We start from the raw sequence: 19,876 nt of genomic DNA, 5'->3' as shown, positions 1-19,876 counted from the left end.
AGCGCGGATGTCGTTCTTTCGTGTCTGGTTGAGGCGCTCCACGCCTCTATGAGCCTGAGGATGGCAAACAGCTGTTCTGATGTGTTTGCGAGCTCTCTCCGCTCGGTAAGTTGTAAAGTCAGAGGAATTAAATTGAGGCCCGTTGTCTATGGTAGTGGTTTCTGGGAGACACCCACCGGGCAAACAATACATCAAGCCTTTGAATTACCGATTGAGTAGGGACTGACCCCTGCAGCATAGGTTCAGGCCACTTTGAATGGAGATCATACACCATGAGTAAGCTTGTGTATAAAGTCTGTGATGCACCCCAGGCCTGTAAACAAGACAGGAAACATGTGGTGCCAGGCGGTCGTGACCTGCAGGACGTCGGTGCCACAGGAATCAGCCAGCCGAAAGTGAAAACTGTGGAATAGGTCCAGCCCCATCAGTTTGCCGCCCGTTGTGGTAATGTAGAAAACTGAAGGGCAGCAATGTAGTTTTTGTACTGCACTGGGAGGCAGAAAGTGCTCGGCATGGTAATTTTGATGTTGCCCTCACCTGGTAGGGCCACTGAACTCTGTTTCAGGGGAACATGTGAACATTTTTGGTCATAAGTTGCCTTATTTAGAAGTGAGACTTTGGTATCAATCTGAAGCAGAATCAAAGTGACATTCAAATAGCATCCACAGGTTTTGAATGAAGTAATGATCTGAGACACCGAGTTGATTGATTCTGGTGATGAAGTTGCTGTGCCAGATGCCGTCGCAGGTGGGGAGTGTGCTGAACAACACCACCAGGCAAAGTGGTGCGGTTTTTGGCAATTCCTGCAGCACTGGTCATTTGCAGGGCACTCCAGGAATCGGGTTACATGTCTGAGTGATCCACAGTTGGGGCAACGTCTGGAGGCATTTTGTACTTTTTGTACAGGTACTTGTGCCGTCGTGTCCAAATATGGCGCTATTGAGGTGTCTGCTGGTGTACACGCCGCCGCTAATGCAGCTTAATTTTGCTTCGCGATATCCACTGCTTTCCCCAATGAAAAAATCATCAGATTTGAATAACAGGTGACCCCGAAGCTGCACGCAAGACATTTTTTTTCCAATGAACTGATCTCTTATTAACCCATCCTGCAGTGCTCCAAACTTGCAATGCTGTACTCGTTCTCGTAGTGCAGATACACAAATTGGACTCACTCGGTCGCTGAGATCGCTGACGAAACTGGAGGCGATTGAGGAGAAGACTCTACTGGGAAACAAGATGTGCAGACTGTGTATCAACAGCTGCTTGCAACGTGTCGTTTTCGCCAGTTCAAAAACTACAGAAAATCCACCGGCCTTCTATCCCCAAGCAGTGGTAAAGAATGGTTCGCTCACGTGGGGCCGCCACATCTTGTAAATCCATTGCTAGCAAGTACATTTCAAACGACTGATACCATCAGCGCCATGGTACTGTGGGCTCACCTGGGACCGGCAGGAATGGTGCAGGTGGAGGCAACAAAATATCAGCCATGCTCATCACCAAATGTTCAATACAATAATGACACAAAACTTACTGTTTGTAAGTGCGAAAACCTCAACAGCACCATCTTTGGACACTACAGCTTCCTTGCGTTAAGCTCAACATTTGAAAAGGATAGAGCAGAGACAAACTTAAAGGGTTCAAAGGGGTCTCAATAGACTAAAGGGTCAAAAGGGTCCATTTTTCGGAGAAACACTGTGTTTTAAAGGTTTTTCTTCTTCACTTTTGACGGACGGACGGAAGGGCGGAAATAGTCAAATATTGAAGCGGCTTCACCACATAAAAAGTTGGTATGTTCTGGACTATGTGGGTTACCTGCCACCATGAATTGTGAGTTTCTACCTTAAAATGTGAAATAATTGTGAGTTTCTAGTTCGGAGAACTTTTAGAATGCCCTTCAGTGGAATTGGAACCAAACGTGCTTCCATGATACAAGGGCATTAGACAATGCAAAAATCAACAGTGCATGGATTGGACCTGGAATCAGAGCATTACCCAGGCAAAAATGACCCTACAACCACAAGTTCGTGACCCTACACCATGACCCTACAGTTAGAACTCGAGTATATGAGAGTTGTACTCTCATACACGACAGTAGTCTGCAGAGAATTACAACATGAAAGGAATGTTATTTTTGCCTGGGGCACAATCATCTATCTATCTATCTATATATTAATACTGAAGGACCAATTTTGTGCTCCTCCTTGCGGTTGCGTCACGTTTTTCTCGGTGCTGTGATCTGAGAAGTTTTGACACGGTGTTTGTACGTCAAAGTAGACACGTGCACAAATCAGGGGACTTCTTCACAAGGAGTAGTGTACACCAAAAATGTCGTGTGCAAGGACGTTTTGTAGGCCTCATTAGGTAAAGCCATTGAGTACATCGACTGGGATCCAGCTCTTACGAGAGCCGCCACTGGTTGTCATATTGGGCTCATGGAACGGAATCCGTCTGTGACGGGGTTTCGGCTGGTTGATTATTATTATTGGTGAAATATATTAACACAGCAGCTTTCACAATTTTCACAACATTTGCCAGGACACTTTGCAGGGGAAAAAAAAATGTTCGGTAAAAGAAGAAAACAATGCGAAGAAAAGAAAATCTTTACTCCTTTGTCACTGTTTTCCTCCTTGTAGAAACCCCTTCAATGTGTTTAACCAATCATGCTCTTCCCTCTGTCACCATCACAATTAATCACTTCCTATTCCTCCCCATACCATTTATTTTGGTAACCCTCTGTCCTATTGTCCTATCCGTATGACACAAATCCATCTGTCCTATAATCAAATTGGAATCTCCCACGAGGAAGCCGATTCCTTGGGCCTCTCACTTTCCCATTGCAGACAAGTCGGTGGGTTCTGTCTTCTACCGTCTGCTTTCTGATCTTGCACCCTCTGCTCTTTCCATGCATTGTCCTCCCAAGGTTTCTGCAAGGCGCACACGGTCCATCGACCCCCTAATGGTGAAACTACCTAAATCCAGAATCACTGCTCACCTACACTCATCCGTCCCTCTTCTTTTCCCACCTGTTGAACCAACTTCCACATTCTCTTAAATATCATTCTTTCCTCCAGGTCTTCAAGACAGCCGTTCACCACCATCTCAGATAATCCCCTTCTAAAACCATGATCTTTTCGACCACTATTAACCCCACCCCCACTTCCAAGCCAACCTTCTTACAAATCCCAGTTTTTCCTTCCTGGGAGTGCGCTTCTGTATCCATCTTGTCTACCTCATGCATCCTCCCCTACTCATCATTCCTTCCCACATCTGCTATTTGTCCAAGTCTGTCCATTTTGTCCTTCAACTATGCTGTTGGTGTTTCCCCCCCCCCTCCATTTACTGTTCCTTTTATTGTGTTGCATTATGATTCGTTCAGTGTTCTCGCTCTTTCACGAGCTTAGACATTGTGTATAAAAACAAACTAACAAACAAATAAATAATTACCCATATTTTTGAGTACTTAAATTTCACATTTAAATTCAATCAAGTGCTGACGACTTTAAAAAAAAAAAAGGAAATTAACAGCCATGACTGTGCTTTTTCATACCCAGCAGCTCTGGCTGAAGCAAAGGTACACCGTCTGTCTGCACAACCTGGCAGGGAAGGCAGCCCGTCTGGTCTTGCAAGGCCAATGATGCCATAAGTTCATCATAGCCCAACACCGCCAGCAACACCTGTGAACCAAACCACGCAAATACCACACATTTAACAACACCATGACCCTCTTATTTTCCCAAAATTGTACAGCTATTTTTTCGACTCTTCCCTCCTTTCGGGAATGAAGTTAACTATGCAACTCTAAATGTACAACTGTAATTGTTTTTGCGATTTCCTTCGTAAACAGTCTTACAATAGTATTGCATTTGATGAAATATGAATCGCACGAACAATTTTATGTAATATGATAGAAGCAAACCTGTGCCGAGTCTCCACAAACAAGTTCAGAATGACAAGAAATTCTGGCCAGACTTGTCGCGTCTCGACCTATTACCAGAATCATACAATCGCCGATACCAAACCAAACAAAATTGCTCTTCAAGACCGGCCAGACAATCCTGATTTGCACTTCTCCGAATGGGAAAAATAGAATTTGCCCCTGGCTCGAAAAAGTAAATAACTTACTGATGGACACAATTTATCAGAAGTAGGAAGATGCCATTACAAATAGCCACATTGCATTGACATTTTCTTTACTTTCATGATTACAACATATTGTTTCGGCTGTGGAAATTCGCAAACCACCATGAAGGGCCCGTAGTTGAGATATCTCTAAGTACATGTGTAGTTAGCCTCAAACCCGTTGTCTCGAGGGAATTTATGTGATTAATTCGGGCTGCGACGCTTTGAGATAGCCGTTTTTCTGTTCTATCTTTATTTTGAACCAACCATGTCTCAACTGCCATCACACAACAACCACCTTAACCACGATGCCAGCCATCATCACAAACTGCAACCACGCTCCAACCCTCAGACAACAACAACAACGCCAACAGCCACGACCTTTACCATCACAACTCAATCCCGCAAACATCGCATCACCGTCATTCCCAAACGGCACCATAACCATCAAACCACCACCGATAAACCCTCCACCACCCTCACCTCTATCCTTCTACGGCCATTCCCGCACCACCTGTGAACACTGAGCGTCGGGCTGTCTTGTGCTCGTTCAGCGATACGCACCGAGCCACGAGCGCAAATTGCGGCCTTTCCGAGGGAGAATTCGGATCAAGAACGCTACACGCCCACTTCTGATCCGTCCAATTAGCAAGTGCGGAGCGGCTTGGCCCCGCCTCCAGGCGCGTCTGTGTGAAATCGATATATGCAAATTCTGGGATCAGGGGAGGTCACGCCCACTTTTCCTCCGTCCAATTGGCGAGCGTGGCTCCGCTGCCGAGGTCATCGTGATCCAGATATTTGCATATTGTTTTCTCCTGCCGGCCTATAAAACGGCGAGCGCAAGACGAATAGTGGCAGAATGTGGCAGTAGCAGAGTGTGGCAGTGGGAGAGTGTGGCAGAAGCAGTGTGTGTCGGCAGGGCAGAGTGACTCGAGTCATCGGTGTGGCAGAGAGTGGAGTCGGGTGGCGAAGTCATCGGTGTGGCATCGAGTTGGGTTCTGCAGTCGGCTGAGGAGAGTTGCGGGAAGAGGCAAAGGAGCTCGGGTCCGAGGCGAGAAGGACGGCGGTCGGCGACGAGGTCGTGGTGTGAGATCGCTCGTCGCGGGACCCAAGCCAGCCAGCCATTCTCCTCCCCCAGGGCATCAACAATTCCCCCTTTCCCCCCCGCTGAGATAGTGCAAAAAGGGGGCCCCGTTCCCACCCCATTCCAAACGTCGTGCCAACGAAACCCGCCAAGGAGCACGGAGTCGGGGCACAGCCACGCGGCCACATCTGCGGCTCGTCTACCAACGCGTCACGAGGACGTGGGTAGGACCTCCCCCCCCCCAGAACTCGCGGACCTGGCCACTCCTCCAGGTCACGCGCACATATTGGCCTCCAGGCCTGTCTGCCCCCTTGTCTATGAGGGTGGCTTCTTTCCTTTGCTTTTGAGTAAATGTTGTTGGCGCCGTCTGTAAAGTAGAACTGTATAAGTGTTGCTGTGTGTACGCGTATTCGGTAATAACTCTGCGTCAATGTTTCTTTTGTTTTAACTGCTATATGTGCATTTTGACTGTTTGGCTGTATATGTGTGCTTTCCGTGTGTCGCGTAATAAATGTGCATTGTGTGAACTGTTTTCCCGTTTCGCTTCGTCTTTTCTTTATTGACCCTCGATCCTGCTTCACGTAAAGGGTTCATAGTGGGCTTAATACGCCCGGTAATTAATCTGAACCGTCCAGGTCGGCGATAACACCGCTCGGTTATCCCGATAGCACTGAACGGGCCGCCCAAGCGGCCCGTGTCCGGAGTCGACCTGCGGCGAGGTGCGATCGCCCGGTCGACCATTCGCGCAGGTACTTCGGAAGATCGAATTTGGCGAGCGACCCTATCCTGCGCGGGTGGGCAATTGGCACGATCGTGGTGAGGTTAAACCCCCACCCGTGACTAGCTCCCGGCGTTGGTCCAAGAGGGTCACGACTGAATTGTCTGTCCGGTGGGCGACGTGCCGCGATCCGAGTTACGTGGCCGTCCGCACGCCGGCGGGCGCGAATTCGCAACAGTATATTGTTAAATATTTGCTTACATACTGGTAATTGACATAGTTTTATGAAGCCATTTGACTTTAACAACCACAAACCATTATTTCCCATCGAGATGATCGAATGTCGAATGAGTGTGATTCATATTAAAGTTGGACTTTTATTAATTTATCAGGAAATGTAGAGATTTGTGGATGTTTCCATGCTCCCAAATGCTATGATAGAAATAGTTGTTTATCAAGATTTCTCACTTGCATACAATTAACCTCTCTCGATGTTAGTACTTTTGACCCTTGAATGGCCTGGAACCAGGATGTTCGTGGCTCACGCAGTGGCCATTGGACGAGCACGTGAATATTGTGACGATCCAGTCTGTGTGTTTGTTTGTCAGCAGAAAAACTTGAAAACGAGGGCAGCTATAATCGCCATATTTGGCACAGAGCTTCATATTGTGAAGGTCTCGGACGAGTTCAACGTTGAGCTCGCAAAGAAAAACAAAATGAAATTTAGTACTGGATTATATTTACTCATACCGAGGCCAAAGGCCGGCTCCTGAGCATTGCGATAATCTGTACGTCTATTAATTACGTAATATTGGAACGTGAGTATGTGCATCAATTCTGTACTAATATTTGAGCACAGTATATCGATTAATCATGTCATGAAATGTGAGCACGATGTCTATTAATTCCATTTCATTGGAACGTGAGTATGTCTCTTAATTACGTCGTGTTTGAACGTGAGTTGGACCTAAAGTACATCTATTAATTACATATTATCGGACTGTAACTCCGTCTGTAAATTAAGTCCATTAATTACGTACAATTGCAATTTAAGGTCCTCTGGACCTTAAATTACAGCCTTTAGACCCCCCGAGATCTTTTAAGACGCGATCAAGCTTTTCAGACCTTTACACCTTTTCAGACCTTTGCCCTTTTGACCAATTTGACATCAATGACCTTTCGATTCAAACATCCTTCCATTAATTTGCCACACAAAATATACCACACAAAACAAGTCTTGGAAACGGCCTGCAATCTCTGATTGCTCTTCATAGTTTTCCTTTGCGCAGGCTTGTTGGGCTTAATGGCCTCCTCCTGCATTCAAGGCCTTTGAAATATTTTTAGACCCATCCCCTGATTTGTTTGTGCCTTTCCACAACTTTATTCTGGAGGTCTTTTGAAAGCTCCTTGGTGATCATGGTTGATTCTTTGCTGTGAAATGCACCACCCAGCAGAGGAAACCCACAGGAACAGCTAAATTTATTCTGAAATAATCAGAATCACTACAGTTTAACACAGGTGGAGGTCAATTAACTTGGTGTGTGATTTTGAAAGTGATTGGTTAACACTTGAGCGAAATTACAATTGCTATGATAAGTAAAGGGGGGTGGACACTTATCCAACCAAGATATTCCAGTTTTGTATTTTTAATTAATTTTAATTAAGATATTTTGTTTTTCACTTGGAAGTTGTGGGTTTCGATGTGTAAATAAAGGTGGGAAAAGTCTAATTTAATGCAATTTAATTCCAGGCTGTAAGGCAACAAAAGGTGAAAAATTTGAAAGGGGGTCTTGACTCTCTTTTGGTACTGTACTGTATGTGTATAAATTCTGGCAAAAATCAGTCAAAGGTGAAGGTCAGTGACATCCAAAACATGTAAAACACCTATTAGGCAGCAATTAGAAAATGTATCAACAACATTTGTTTTGCACAACATTCCATCACGTAAAACACTTGATAGGTCAATTTTTTGAAATTACCAAAATACTGTTTCCACGGCAACTATTGTTCACTTGGATTTCGCAAGGACAGACAATATCATGCTCAGCACAAAATACATATTTTAAATCACAAACGATAGTTCTTTTTCTGAGCGGACCGCCGTTGTCTATGAGGTAAACGTACCACGTGTCACGGTCCGCGTCATTACTTTGCGCTGAATCCCCGTTTCTACCAATATACACTCCGAAAAATTGCTCTTTTGAGGTGAGACATCTACGAACCTTGCGGAGGGAGACGGGTACCCTGCTTGTGTATTTTTTAAAATATTTTTGCTGTCTCTCTTGGGAACCTACTGTACATTATCGGCCATGATGTTCAATGTAGCATCGAGTTTCCAAGTGGCATCATCTGTGAACAAGCTGAGAGACCAGATGTTGCATCTACCGTGAACTCGAATCACTTTCGTATGTATTTCAAAGGTGCACTATGAATATTTTTTTTGCATCCTTGATTGTATATCAGTCAAAGTAATTACATTCCGTTGAAGGAAGGCAAGGTTGACAATGCAGAACTCTCAGCTGGATGGTTCAGAATGACAATGGCAGTTTTCTAGTCGATTTCACAAAGCCAGTGGTTAACATGAAATCAACAACGAAAACAATAATGCAAAATGCAAGTTGACCTATTCTATTTCTTCTTCAGAGTCGAAGTCTCATTCATGGAGGAGCTGCAACATAAATAATGCCCACATATACAGACAAATACATGAGACCACACAGGACAGAGCATCGCCGCTGAGCTTGGGGGAAGTGACAGAACTTCCGGGGGCACTCTGGGTGTCAGCAATGCCACCATTATTTTTTGAATGAAATCACTTTTCTTAACACACTCAGTGGGGCAATTAAGGAGAAATGCCCTCCTCGCCATGGATGCCAACCTGTCGGGTTTATATATGCTGTGTCCTTTATGGTTGAACACCAAACAAGGAAGCAGCAGCATAAACTTTGAAAAAAAAACTCTGGTCCATTGGGAGTAGCCGCGGGGGCGGGAGGGGGAGGAGAATGGGGGAGGTGGGGCAAATGCATTTTGTGTTGTCGCTAACAATCCCCCTGTCTAGAGCAGGCATCAGTAAAGCACTTGCACTGTGGCATGTGTACAGGTGAAAATCGTAAGTGGTCTTTCTCCCCACCCCTTGCAAGGGAGGTGGGGGAGGGGTGTGCCCACTACCTGACCCTGGAGACTACCAACACAAATGCAAAATTTGGTGGAGATCGGCCCGGCCCTGTTTTTTTGCTGTGATTTTCAGATGTACATACAAACACACGTACAAAGAATTGCCTTATTAAAATAACTGATGATGACTCAGCCAGGGTCAGAATCAAAATGCCAACCACCCAGTCTCTCTAACCAGGGTCAGGGTGGACGCTCCAACCATTGCTCCGTAGACTCCCAGAATCCGATGTGAAAGAAATATCTGTTTTTCCAAACTATGATTGGTGGCAAAGTATCATGACTGCCACGTTAATCTATTAAAAGCTCCATAAATACTTCACTCCACCTGATAACTCACCAGCCTTGGATGAAAGTCAGTTGGGAGGAGGGCACAGTAGGTCCACTTTTGTTTCACACGTGGCTTCCCCTCCACGTCCACATTCCAGGCTTGTCCTTCTGATACAAATTCCTCATTCTCATCGACAGCAATGCTTTTCTGCGTTGTCTGCTCCACAAGGCCAGGGATCTCAGCAAGAGCAGGCAGCTGCCAATCCTCAAAGGGAGTAGCAGTCTGTCTGGGCATATGACACAAATCCATCAATAAATGCAACTTTTTCGAAAAACTAGCAAAACTTTGACACTTGCTTTTCCATCGTGCAACTGTTTGCAATCAGTGTGTATGAATGACAATGATTTAGCATTTCAAAAAAAAATCTTATCATCTCGAATGCCGCGTATTCAAGGCTTTATTGGATGGCAAAACAAAACAGCTTGACACTACCACATCGCTGGGACGAGTTAACCACTTTGCAAGGGATAATTTATTGAGGAATCGGTGAAGTATCCTAAACATTCCTGTACTTTTTAATTCTATTACATCAAACATTCACATCAAACTAGAACTAACCTCATATTATTATTTTGTAAACAATCGAATGTGATTATTCTCACGATATTAAACAATGTGTGGAGTTGCGGTTTAAAGCAGTTTTGATCCACTGTCACATTTACAATCAATGAGTCTGCTTTACTTCAAGGATGTGCTTATTATCTGTTATGCACTATTTATTTTTTCCTTCGATTTAAACCACATCCCAGAGGTAAACAGGTCAATGGTTAAAAAATGAATGAAATAATAAATAAAACCTTGGGTATAGTTTGTTTTCACGTTGTATGAAGTGCAAGCAGAAACTGGGTGCAGTAATGCCTTGCTTTGCACTCAGGATGCGTTCCTGGAAAAGAGGGCTAATCGGGGTCATTAAACCATTGCTTCCATGGAAATGCTTTTCCAACTGTATTATTTCTTTCACATGAGCAGTATGTGAGGTCTTCATTGGGGTATTAGTAATAGCACAAATAAACATAGGTGCGATACCCCTGGGTACTCACGTGGTAGCAGCTGGATAAGATAACCAGGGAACTACTGGTAAGCATGAATGACCCACAAAATAGGTAATGGAGAAGAAAGTAAATACCTCGAGATTTTTTGTTTAATGACATGAACAAACATTGATACATCATTGGTGATAAAGGTTGTGGTCAAGTTTCATCGAAATTGTGGGTGTGGTTTCAGAGAAGAGAGCAAATTCATATTTTGGGGGCAACTCCGCATATATCCCCTTAAACCTCAATTTTTCTAATGTCGTGAACAAACTTTTGGTGCATCACAGGTGATGAAGGTTGTAGTGAAGTTTCATCGGAATTGCGTGTGTAGTTTCTGAGAAGAAAGCAAATAACTATTTTGGGGGGCAACCCCCCCCCCCATCCCCATAGACCTCAAATTTTTAAATGGTGTGAACAAATTTTAGTACGTCATGAGTGACGAAGGTTGTGGTAAAGTTTCATCGGAATTGTGTGTTGTTTCTGAGAAGAAGTTGCAAGTTTTTGTGGATGGACAGACGATGCGCCATCGCATAAGCTCCCTGGAACTACGTTCCAGGTGAGCTAATAATACAGATAGTAAACATGATATGATACAAATAAAAAGAATAATTTTTACATCATTTCTTCTAAATAAGCTCAAAAAGTGTGTCCTGGTGTCCGGCCGTCCGGACATTCGTTAACATTCGACGAACCCATCTTCTCCATACAATCTACCGGACCGATATGAACCAAATTTGGTACGATGCGTCAGGACAGCAAGGTCTCATAGGGTTGTGCTCCCCATCTGGATGCGCCCCCTATGAGGGGATAAAGGTGGGGGGGGTTACTCCAAATATTGGTATTTTATTCAAAAATATTCTCAGAAACCGCCAGACAGATCCAGACCAAACTCGTCATGAGGCATCGTGACCATGCCCTAACCTTAAGTTGTGCTCCCCATGGCTGGCCATATCTCCCCTGTGGAAAGGAGGCCATAGCCGCCCTCCCAGAATCCCTCATGTTCACTAAAACATATTTTCTTGACAAACTTCATGACCAATCGGAACCAAATTTGGTACGATATATCAGAACAGGAATGTCTCATGTGGTTGTGTTCTCCATCCATATCCGCCTCCTGTAGGAGGCTAAAAAGGGGGTAGTTTCACCTCAAATTCAGGGAATTTACTTCAAAAGCTTCTCAGAAACCGACAGCCAGATGCAGACCGAACGATTTATGAAACATGAGGACCATGCCGTAAACTTGTGTTGTGCTCCCCATCATTATACCACTTAAAGAAGTGGGGGGAGGTGATGACCCCTTCCCCCTAATCCCTCATTTTCACCCCTCCTGTTGGGGAAATAACCGTCAGTCCCCTACAGGTAATGGGATTATCTTTTGTTTATTATAACATCATCAGTAAGTATTAAGAACACAAAATATTGTTGCGTTTGTGGGGGTAGATGGAGGAATCCCATGGTGAAGATAGCATTGTATAATATAGCATGGTCCGTGGACGAGTAGGAGACATCTCGATGTAATTGAAAGGAGGGAAAACTGTAAGCTTAAGATTGTTTACGTGCCACCAAACAGGGGGGGGGGGTTGTGTGAAATAAGTAGGGTCTACAGCTAGTTTCTCCCAGTATGTAATTGCACCGTGACCTTTTCTTACGTTTTTACATTTACGAGGTCGGTCATAAATAACCATGTTTAACAACAACAACAACAACAATAATCAGCAGACTAAACGCCACCTCCCAGGAAACATAACTGGTCGGCCACACCCCCAAGGCTGATGGTTGGTTGGGGTGACGTAACGGGGAGAAGGTTTGAGAGAAGGAGGACGGTTAAAGTAGAACAGTCAGCCAGCCCTCTTGTCTCTTCTGGGCATGATGAGAGAGCTGCCCAATTCTCACTGTAGTGCTGGTGCAAATTTGTTCACTTGCTGAAATAAGGTGCTCACCGTTGTCGGTTCGGTTGGGCCAAGAAGAAAGCCAAAACTGGGCTGGCAGTCGCTCCTGCCTGTCTCTTGTCTGCCAGCCTCAGCAGTCGCCTTGTTGTATGATCAAGGAGAAAGGTGGTGCCATTTTGTGTGTGCGGACCTGGAACTTAGAGGGAGCGCTGTGGCAATCTCGATTGTGAGAAGAAATTGTTCGGCAGTTTGTTAGCTCCTGGCGTTGAAGACTGTCTGCATGAATTACCACATTAACGTGGCCGCGGAGAGCGACTTCGCGTCATTTTGGTGCGTATTCCCATGCGGTGGCACGCGTTCGACGACACCAGACTCCTCAAGGTCATCTCTGGACGCAAAGCTGAGTGCCGGCATAAAGGGGGGATTTTCTTTTATTTTTATCTTTCCCCTTGTCTGTTTTTGTGACTGAGTGGAGACGTCTCAAATTAGGATTTCGTTTTCCTCACTTTTCATCACCTCACTGATTTATTTTCATTATCACCCTTGATTTATGTTCATTAAATCATTATTGTTGAATTTCCTTGAGTTTGTTTGTTCGTTGTGGGTTCGAGATTAAACCTGTGTACTCCCGTTCTGGTAAAGCACCTTCCCTGCCTCCATCCCGCATGCACCGGAACTGCCAAGAATTTTGGCTGTTCGCCTCTGAGTTAAAAACGTCCGGCTATCCATCCAGGCTGGTGTTAATCGGCCAAGACGCGACAATACATACAAACATCAATAAAAAATTAATTGCCGTCGCTCCGACTCTACTCCCGAATCCTCATATTGTTACTTTGGAAACCAACCTCATATTATTTGGTACATATTCTCTCCTGTACACCCCCCCCCCAATAAATAAATAATCCATCCATCCATTGGGACCATACCGTGTGCAGAGCATTGGTGATGCCTAAGTAGTCTCCTTGTGGATATTGGGCACAATCCTGGATGGGTCACCACTCCGACACAGGATACCAGCAAGCTGGCACTCATTTTGCTGACCTCGGAAGGATGACAGGCCAAGTCAACCCCACCTGGTATTAATTCAAGAGCTGGGTGGGATTCAAACTCAGGATCGTTGGATCCCAAGCCCACCACCCGAACCATTAAGCCAACACCAGGCATATAAATAAATAATGCTGTTGGGAAATACCAATATTTGGGGTTACATGGTGTCAGTGGGAAACGAGGTGGGAGGCGGCTCACCCTGTTGCAAAAGGAAGGCGGAATAAACATCGCTGATTGGCTCAGAGCTTGTGCATACAGAACAAACAATGGTGACGAGTGCGTTTACTCGGCGAGTGCTGCGTATTATAGAACACCCGCCAACATGTATTTTTTTTTTTAACTTTGGGGTGCATTTTTTGTTAATAGCAGGCATCCATGCTCGATCAATCAGTCATAGGGTGGGGAAGAAAATGCGGGTGGATGCTCCCCTCGATTTTGATCTTAAAGGTCATTTTCAAGGTCAAAAGGTCAAATTTTGTGTTTTTTACATTGTGCATTAATTGACATCAATTTTGTTCGCTCTATCCATATAAACCATTTTTAATATCAAAAACATGAATCTAGGGTGTTTAATTAACAAGTGAATTTTATTTTTTACCCATATGTGTATGGCATCGTGAAACACCAAAATGTGACTTTCTCGAAATGTGTTTATTCTGTATGTTAAAGTAATTTGCACACCGAATATTTTGGTTTAAACTATCATACACGTTCAATAAACTACTTTGTCACTGTAAAATGCCAAACAATTATTTTGTTTGCAATGGCCACTTGTTTTATTTGTTCTTAAACACTTTATAGCCCCCTCTTGTGGCAGATTTGTTCAAAGAAATTCCAACATGGCGGTTTGGTGTCGTGACCATGCTTTATCAGGCAGTGTACATAATTGATGCAAACTGCACATCAAAAGTGAGTAACTTTGATAAAAAAATAGACATGTGTTGGTTGGAGAGATATGTACAACAATTACCTGGGCCCATTAAGGAAATGGGACCGGGGCATTTTCATGTCTTATTTGCCGGCTGGTATACACTGTGTACGGGGAGTCTTTATTTGGTCTAAGTTTGAGCCTGGCAATTCCACATTTAGATTTGAGTTAAACCATATTGATAATCGGTAAACAACAATTCAGAGGACAAACTAAAATTCTGTTTGGAATGACGGAATGCCGTAAAACGGACCATCATACCACATTTGGGTCAAATTACACATGCATTGCCCCGTACCGTTGATGCAGTACTATGTACAAAGAAACGTTCTTATGGCTGATTGAGCTGCAAGAGAAGCATGCTAATTTGTAAAATTGGTGCAATGCAAGTGAGTACATAAAGAATAATCATCAAAACACTCAAGATAATTTTTGATGTAAATTCAGTAAAGGGTTTAACTTTTTCATTTATAGGAATTCTGAACATGTGACATACACAACCAAAATTGGTATGAAACAGCCATGGAACCTGTGTATACTGTCAAGCGCAAGAGACAACAAACAGACGTTGATAACACAAGATGTTTCTTCTGTCACAGTAGTGCAGGCAACCTCCGGATAGCATCATCAGAGGGAAAGGTCAGGACATGGACTGTTGGTCAACTGCGAAGGAAATTTGGTGATACCAACTACATAGATGTGTTAGACAGACTTGAGAACTTTTCAGAGGAAGACTTTAGCGCACATGAAATTAGATGGCATAAAGCCTGCTATTCCACATTCAGTTCTGAAAGCAAGTTATGCAGATGAAGAAACAAACGCCAGGCATCAGCAGAGACATCAACAAGTGCTAAATCCGATTAATGTTCAAACGTCCCTTCGGCACCCACAACACGCAGTTCTAAGACAGCAATTGACTGGTCACTCTGCATGTTTTGTCAAGCACAGGGTAAAAAAAAGACTCATAGAGTGCAGACACTAAAAAAGTCTACAGACGTGATCGAGCGTGCCAAAACTGACCCAGAAATGTGTATTAGACTGTCAGGAATCAGTGACTTAATCTCAGCTGAAGGTTGTTACCATCTGTCTTGCTTGATAGCTTTTGAAAGACAATCTGATGAGAGATTCAAATCATCAGTGGATCCACAGGAGACAGAGGTGGATGAGTGCATGATGAAGCTTTGCAGAGACTTGGGAGCGGGACTGTCTCGTGGTCATGTGTACAGCATGGGTGATATATGGGACAGATACAAGTGCATGTCCAGTGAAATGGGTACTTGTGTGCCAATGAGGTACCAGTCTAGATGCACAACATTCTACAAAAGGGTTCAACTGTTGGTTGGACCAAAGGCTAGTTATGTACGAACTCTTGGGACAGGATCAATTCTCATGCATCCCGGTGAAAAGTCAGACTTTATTATATCCAAAACACTGATAAAGTCCCACCAACAATGTTTTGTTTCGTCATCAGATACGGAGTCAACGGAAGATGAGGATGGAGACCTGATTGATATTGCACAAGGCAACATTTTCCAAGAGATGGTTCATGTGGCCCTCAGAGTCAGACAGCATCTACTTGACACACCAGGACACTCAAACACATGGCAAGAGCTTGATCAAGTACATGTCGATGAAGTGATCCCAAACAGCCTGTATTTGTTCCTGCGCCTGCTCTTTGGAGGCATAGATGTGGTGCATGAGGACACTGAGGAAGACACCAGCATCAAGCAGATGACGTGCAGCATTGCTCAGGATATTGTGTTTGCAGTTTCCAACAGACGGAAGTTGACGCCAAAGCAGGTTGGTTTAGGTCTTGCTCTCCACCAAGCTGCCCGCTCCAAGGCGCTCCTTGACCTGTTTTATGCCGCCAACCATACAATTGGTATCGACACTGTTCGAAGAATCGACACAACAATAGCTAATAACATACTTGAGAGGTTTGCACGGAATGGCAATGTTTACGTCCCAGACAATATCGTCAGAGAGAGGCTGATCCACTGCTCTTGTGACAACGTAGACGGACTGGAAGCAACCCTGGACGGAAAGAACACCTTTCACTGCACACAGATGATGGAAGGGCAGAGAGGACCAGTTCCACAGCAAAATATAAATCCAGACAGCAAACGCTTTCTGCGATGAAAAGCGATTAAGCCTGATGCAATAGAGGAGTTTCAAAGGCTTGATCACGCTGTCATGACTCTCCACCCGGCCGAGTAAGATGACAGAGTCAGATGAGGATCCTCGAATTACACGTTTTATTTCTGAAGACCACACGCATGCGGAATGTGACTTAGTGACCCTTCAGTCAGGCGCCTCCGAATCACATTGAGATTATGCTTCAAAACCATCATATATATAATCACACAAAAGCAGAACTGGGTGTGGAATAAAAGTGTGTGCTATGGGATAAAGAAATAAAGAAATAAATGTGGCAGTGGGCTTCTTTCCCGCCTCCCTAGGGGCCCGAGGGGAAGTTGAATCGGTCAATTCTCAGATATGCAACCCAACAGTTTCCAAGCCGCCTGCACAACTCTCAGATATGCAACCCAACAGTTTATCTTGCAAACTAATGACTTTCCAAGCCTCCTACACTCCTACACTGGCACCTGCTGATAACAAAGGCAAAACTCTCGTGATGACTAAGAATAGGAATGTGTAGGCAGCATGCACTGAAGGAACAGTTCCCTCCAAGGGCACGCTAAGGGCACGCTGCCACAGAAAACAGGAAGGGTGATAAAGGCTGTCCAAAAAACAGTTGGGCGCTGCCCAAAAACAGTTGGGCAACATGGAACATTTAAAGCAACATTTTAAAGCAAGGTTTGAATCCTGACAGCTGATTAATACACAATTATTGACTATTGATTAAATATTCAGGTCAGGTCAGGTCAGGTATGGGAGCATGTGCCAGAACAGCACGTCGCTGCGTCCACTTTCCGCCGGTACTCCAGGTGCCTCCGTCTGGCCATCCCCCAGGCAGATGCCAGGCCCATCCCCATCTCCTTGAGATGATGGTCAACCTGCTGCAACCACGAGGCACGTGGTCGGCCCACTGGCCTCCTACACTCATGAGACTCCCTCGCTGAGAGAATCTGGTGAGCAGGATCAGCGTCAGGAAAACGAGCCACATGTCCATACAGCCGCAACTGACGCTCAAGGACTATGCAGGTAACAAATCTCATCCGAGTGTCTCTCAGCAACCGCTCGTTGGACACAAAATCCGACCAGCGATAGCCAAGGATTCTCCGAAGAGACCTGGTACCAAAGGAATTAAGTCTCCGTCTCAGATCCTTGGTCAGAGTCCAAGTCTCGCATCCATATAGCAAGACTGGAAGTACCAAGGACCTGAAGACTCGGACTTTCGTCCTCCCGCACAGGTACCGGCAGCGCCACACCCCATGATCCAGTGAATCCATGACTCCCCAGGCCCGACCCAGATGTCTATTGACCTCTGACTCGCAGCCAGCAGAGACATGAATATCACTGCCAAGGTAGGTGAATCTCTCCACGACCTCAACATCCTCACCACAAACAGACACAGACAGGACAGCAGCATCCAAGATGTCACCGAAAGCCTGGATCTTAGTTTTGACCCAAGAAACCCGTAATCCCAGCGGCTCCGACTCCTCATTCAGCACCTCGAGGGCCCCCAAAAGGATATCTAAAGTCTCCGCAAAGATGACTGCATCATCTGCAAAATCAAGGTCCGAGATCTTGACATTCCCAAACGATGCACCGCAGCTCGATCTCTCCGACATCCTCCCTAAAATCCAGTCCATACAAGTGCTGAAAAGTGTGGGGGCAAGTACACACCCCTGACAAACTCCAGTAACAACTGGAAATAAGTCAGAGATGGTACCACCACACTTCACAGCACTCTCAGTACCAGAGTAGAGTTCATACATCAGATCGATCAGTTTTGGTGGCACCCCACGAAGACCAAGAATCCTCCAGAGGACATCCCGATTCACTGAATCGAACGCTTTACAGAGATCAACATAGGCTGCAAGCAGCCCCTGCCGAAACTCTCGTCTGCGTTCGGTGAGGACACGAAGGGCAAGGATACGGTCAATCGTTGACCTCTTTGGTGTAAGGCCTGACTGCTCTGGACGCTGGTGCTCAAGCAGATGGTGGCGAACCCTATCAAGAATTATCTGAGCAAAGACCTTGCCCGGCACTGAGAGCAGCGTCACCCCTCGGTAGTTGTTGCAGTCTTGGCGATCACCCTTCCCTTTCCAGAGAGGGACAACAAGGCCCCTCTTCCAGTCAGTTGGGATGATGCCTGTGTTCCAGGCAGAGCACAAAACTGCATGCAACGACACGAGTGCAGCATTTCCACCAGCCTTGAGAAGTTCAGCATGGATGCCACAGATCCCTGGAGCTTTGCCCCGTTTCAACTGGTTCACCGCAGCCCGTGTTTCCACAAGCGAAGGTGGACCACAGTTGATTCGAGGGTCAGCAACAGGGATTGTAACACCCTTGACGTCCAACTCGACAGCTGGGGGATCAGCCTGGTACAACCACTCAAAGTAACCGGCCCAGCGGGCCTTCACTTCAGACTCCTCTGTCAAGAGCCTACCACTCTCCGCTCGAACTGCAGTGCTCCGAGGGATGGGCTTGGATGAACGCAATGCGCAAATTGCCCTGTAAGCGGGACGAGAATCACCTGTCCACAGGTGATGCTCTACCCCCTCACAGATTCCTCGCACATAGGCCTCCTTGTCCACCCTCAATGCACGTACAGTTTTACGCCTCAGCTCCCTGAACAGCTCACCTCTGCCATTCAGCCTGGCCCTGCAACTCTGTTCAATGGTATCCAGTGTCCCTTGAGACACAAAATTCTTCTTTGCCCCACGGTGAGCTCCAAAACATCCACCGGCAACATCATGGATGGTGGTCTTGAAGGCACTCCACAACTCTTCAGGACCCCCCAAAGCACCCAGACCCCCCAAGTGTCCACTCAGCCTGTTCGCAAACTCCTCAGCTACTCTCTCATCCCTGAGCTTGCCAACATCCAGCCTAGGCTGGGATGGTACCATTCTCCAGGATTTAAGGTGCAGCTATAGAGTTGCTACAACAAGCCTGTGGTCAGTATTGAGGAACTAAGCACTCTGGTACACCCTGCAGTTCTGGATCATCCTCCAATGACCGTCAATGAGGACATGGTCAATCTCCTTTGCCACACCGCCACCGTTGGAATACCAAGTCCAGCGATGAGCTTGTGGGCGCTGAAACCATGAACCAGCCACCCTAAGTCCATGACTTCTTGCAAAGTCAAGGAACTTAGTGCTATTCTGGTTCATAGTTCCTGACCCATGGGGACCAACACACACCTCATAACCATTCCTATCAGTTCCATTCGATGCGTTGAAATCCCCCAAGACTAGAAGTGTATCTCGTCTGGGGCACTGATCAACCACAGACTCGAGTGTGGAGTACAATGCATCCTTCACGGTGAGATCACTCGCCTCAGTCGGAGCATAAACAGAGACCAGGGAAATGACACCTAAGGAGTGACGAATCCTTAATCTCATAATACGCTCGTTGACCGGTGTTAC

At 45.5% G+C, this 19,876-nt stretch overlaps 1 protein-coding gene across 4 annotated transcripts in view; it reads right to left on the bottom strand.

Moving 5' to 3' along the window:
- The window catches only part of CTC1 (CST telomere replication complex component 1), a 414,875-nt gene that overhangs the window by 107,056 nt on the left and 287,943 nt on the right, over positions 1–19,876 (bottom strand). For all 4 annotated transcript variants that reach the window (XM_085875488.1, XM_085875489.1, XM_085875491.1 and 1 more), the window contains 2 exons: positions 9,433–9,645; positions 3,548–3,674 (listed from right to left, as the gene is read on the bottom strand). In XM_085875488.1, coding sequence (XP_085731614.1) covers positions 3,548–3,674; positions 9,433–9,645 — 340 coding nt within the window. The remainder of the gene's footprint in view (positions 1–3,547; positions 3,675–9,432; positions 9,646–19,876) is intronic.

This window comes from Eptatretus burgeri, chromosome 3 (assembly GCF_056783735.1).
Source record: "Eptatretus burgeri isolate ZD-2024b chromosome 3, Ebu_testis_v1, whole genome shotgun sequence".
Lineage (NCBI taxonomy): Eukaryota > Metazoa > Chordata > Myxini > Myxiniformes > Myxinidae > Eptatretus > Eptatretus burgeri.
Note: the sequence above shows the minus strand (reverse complement) of the source record. Positions and strands in the feature narration are given on the sequence as shown.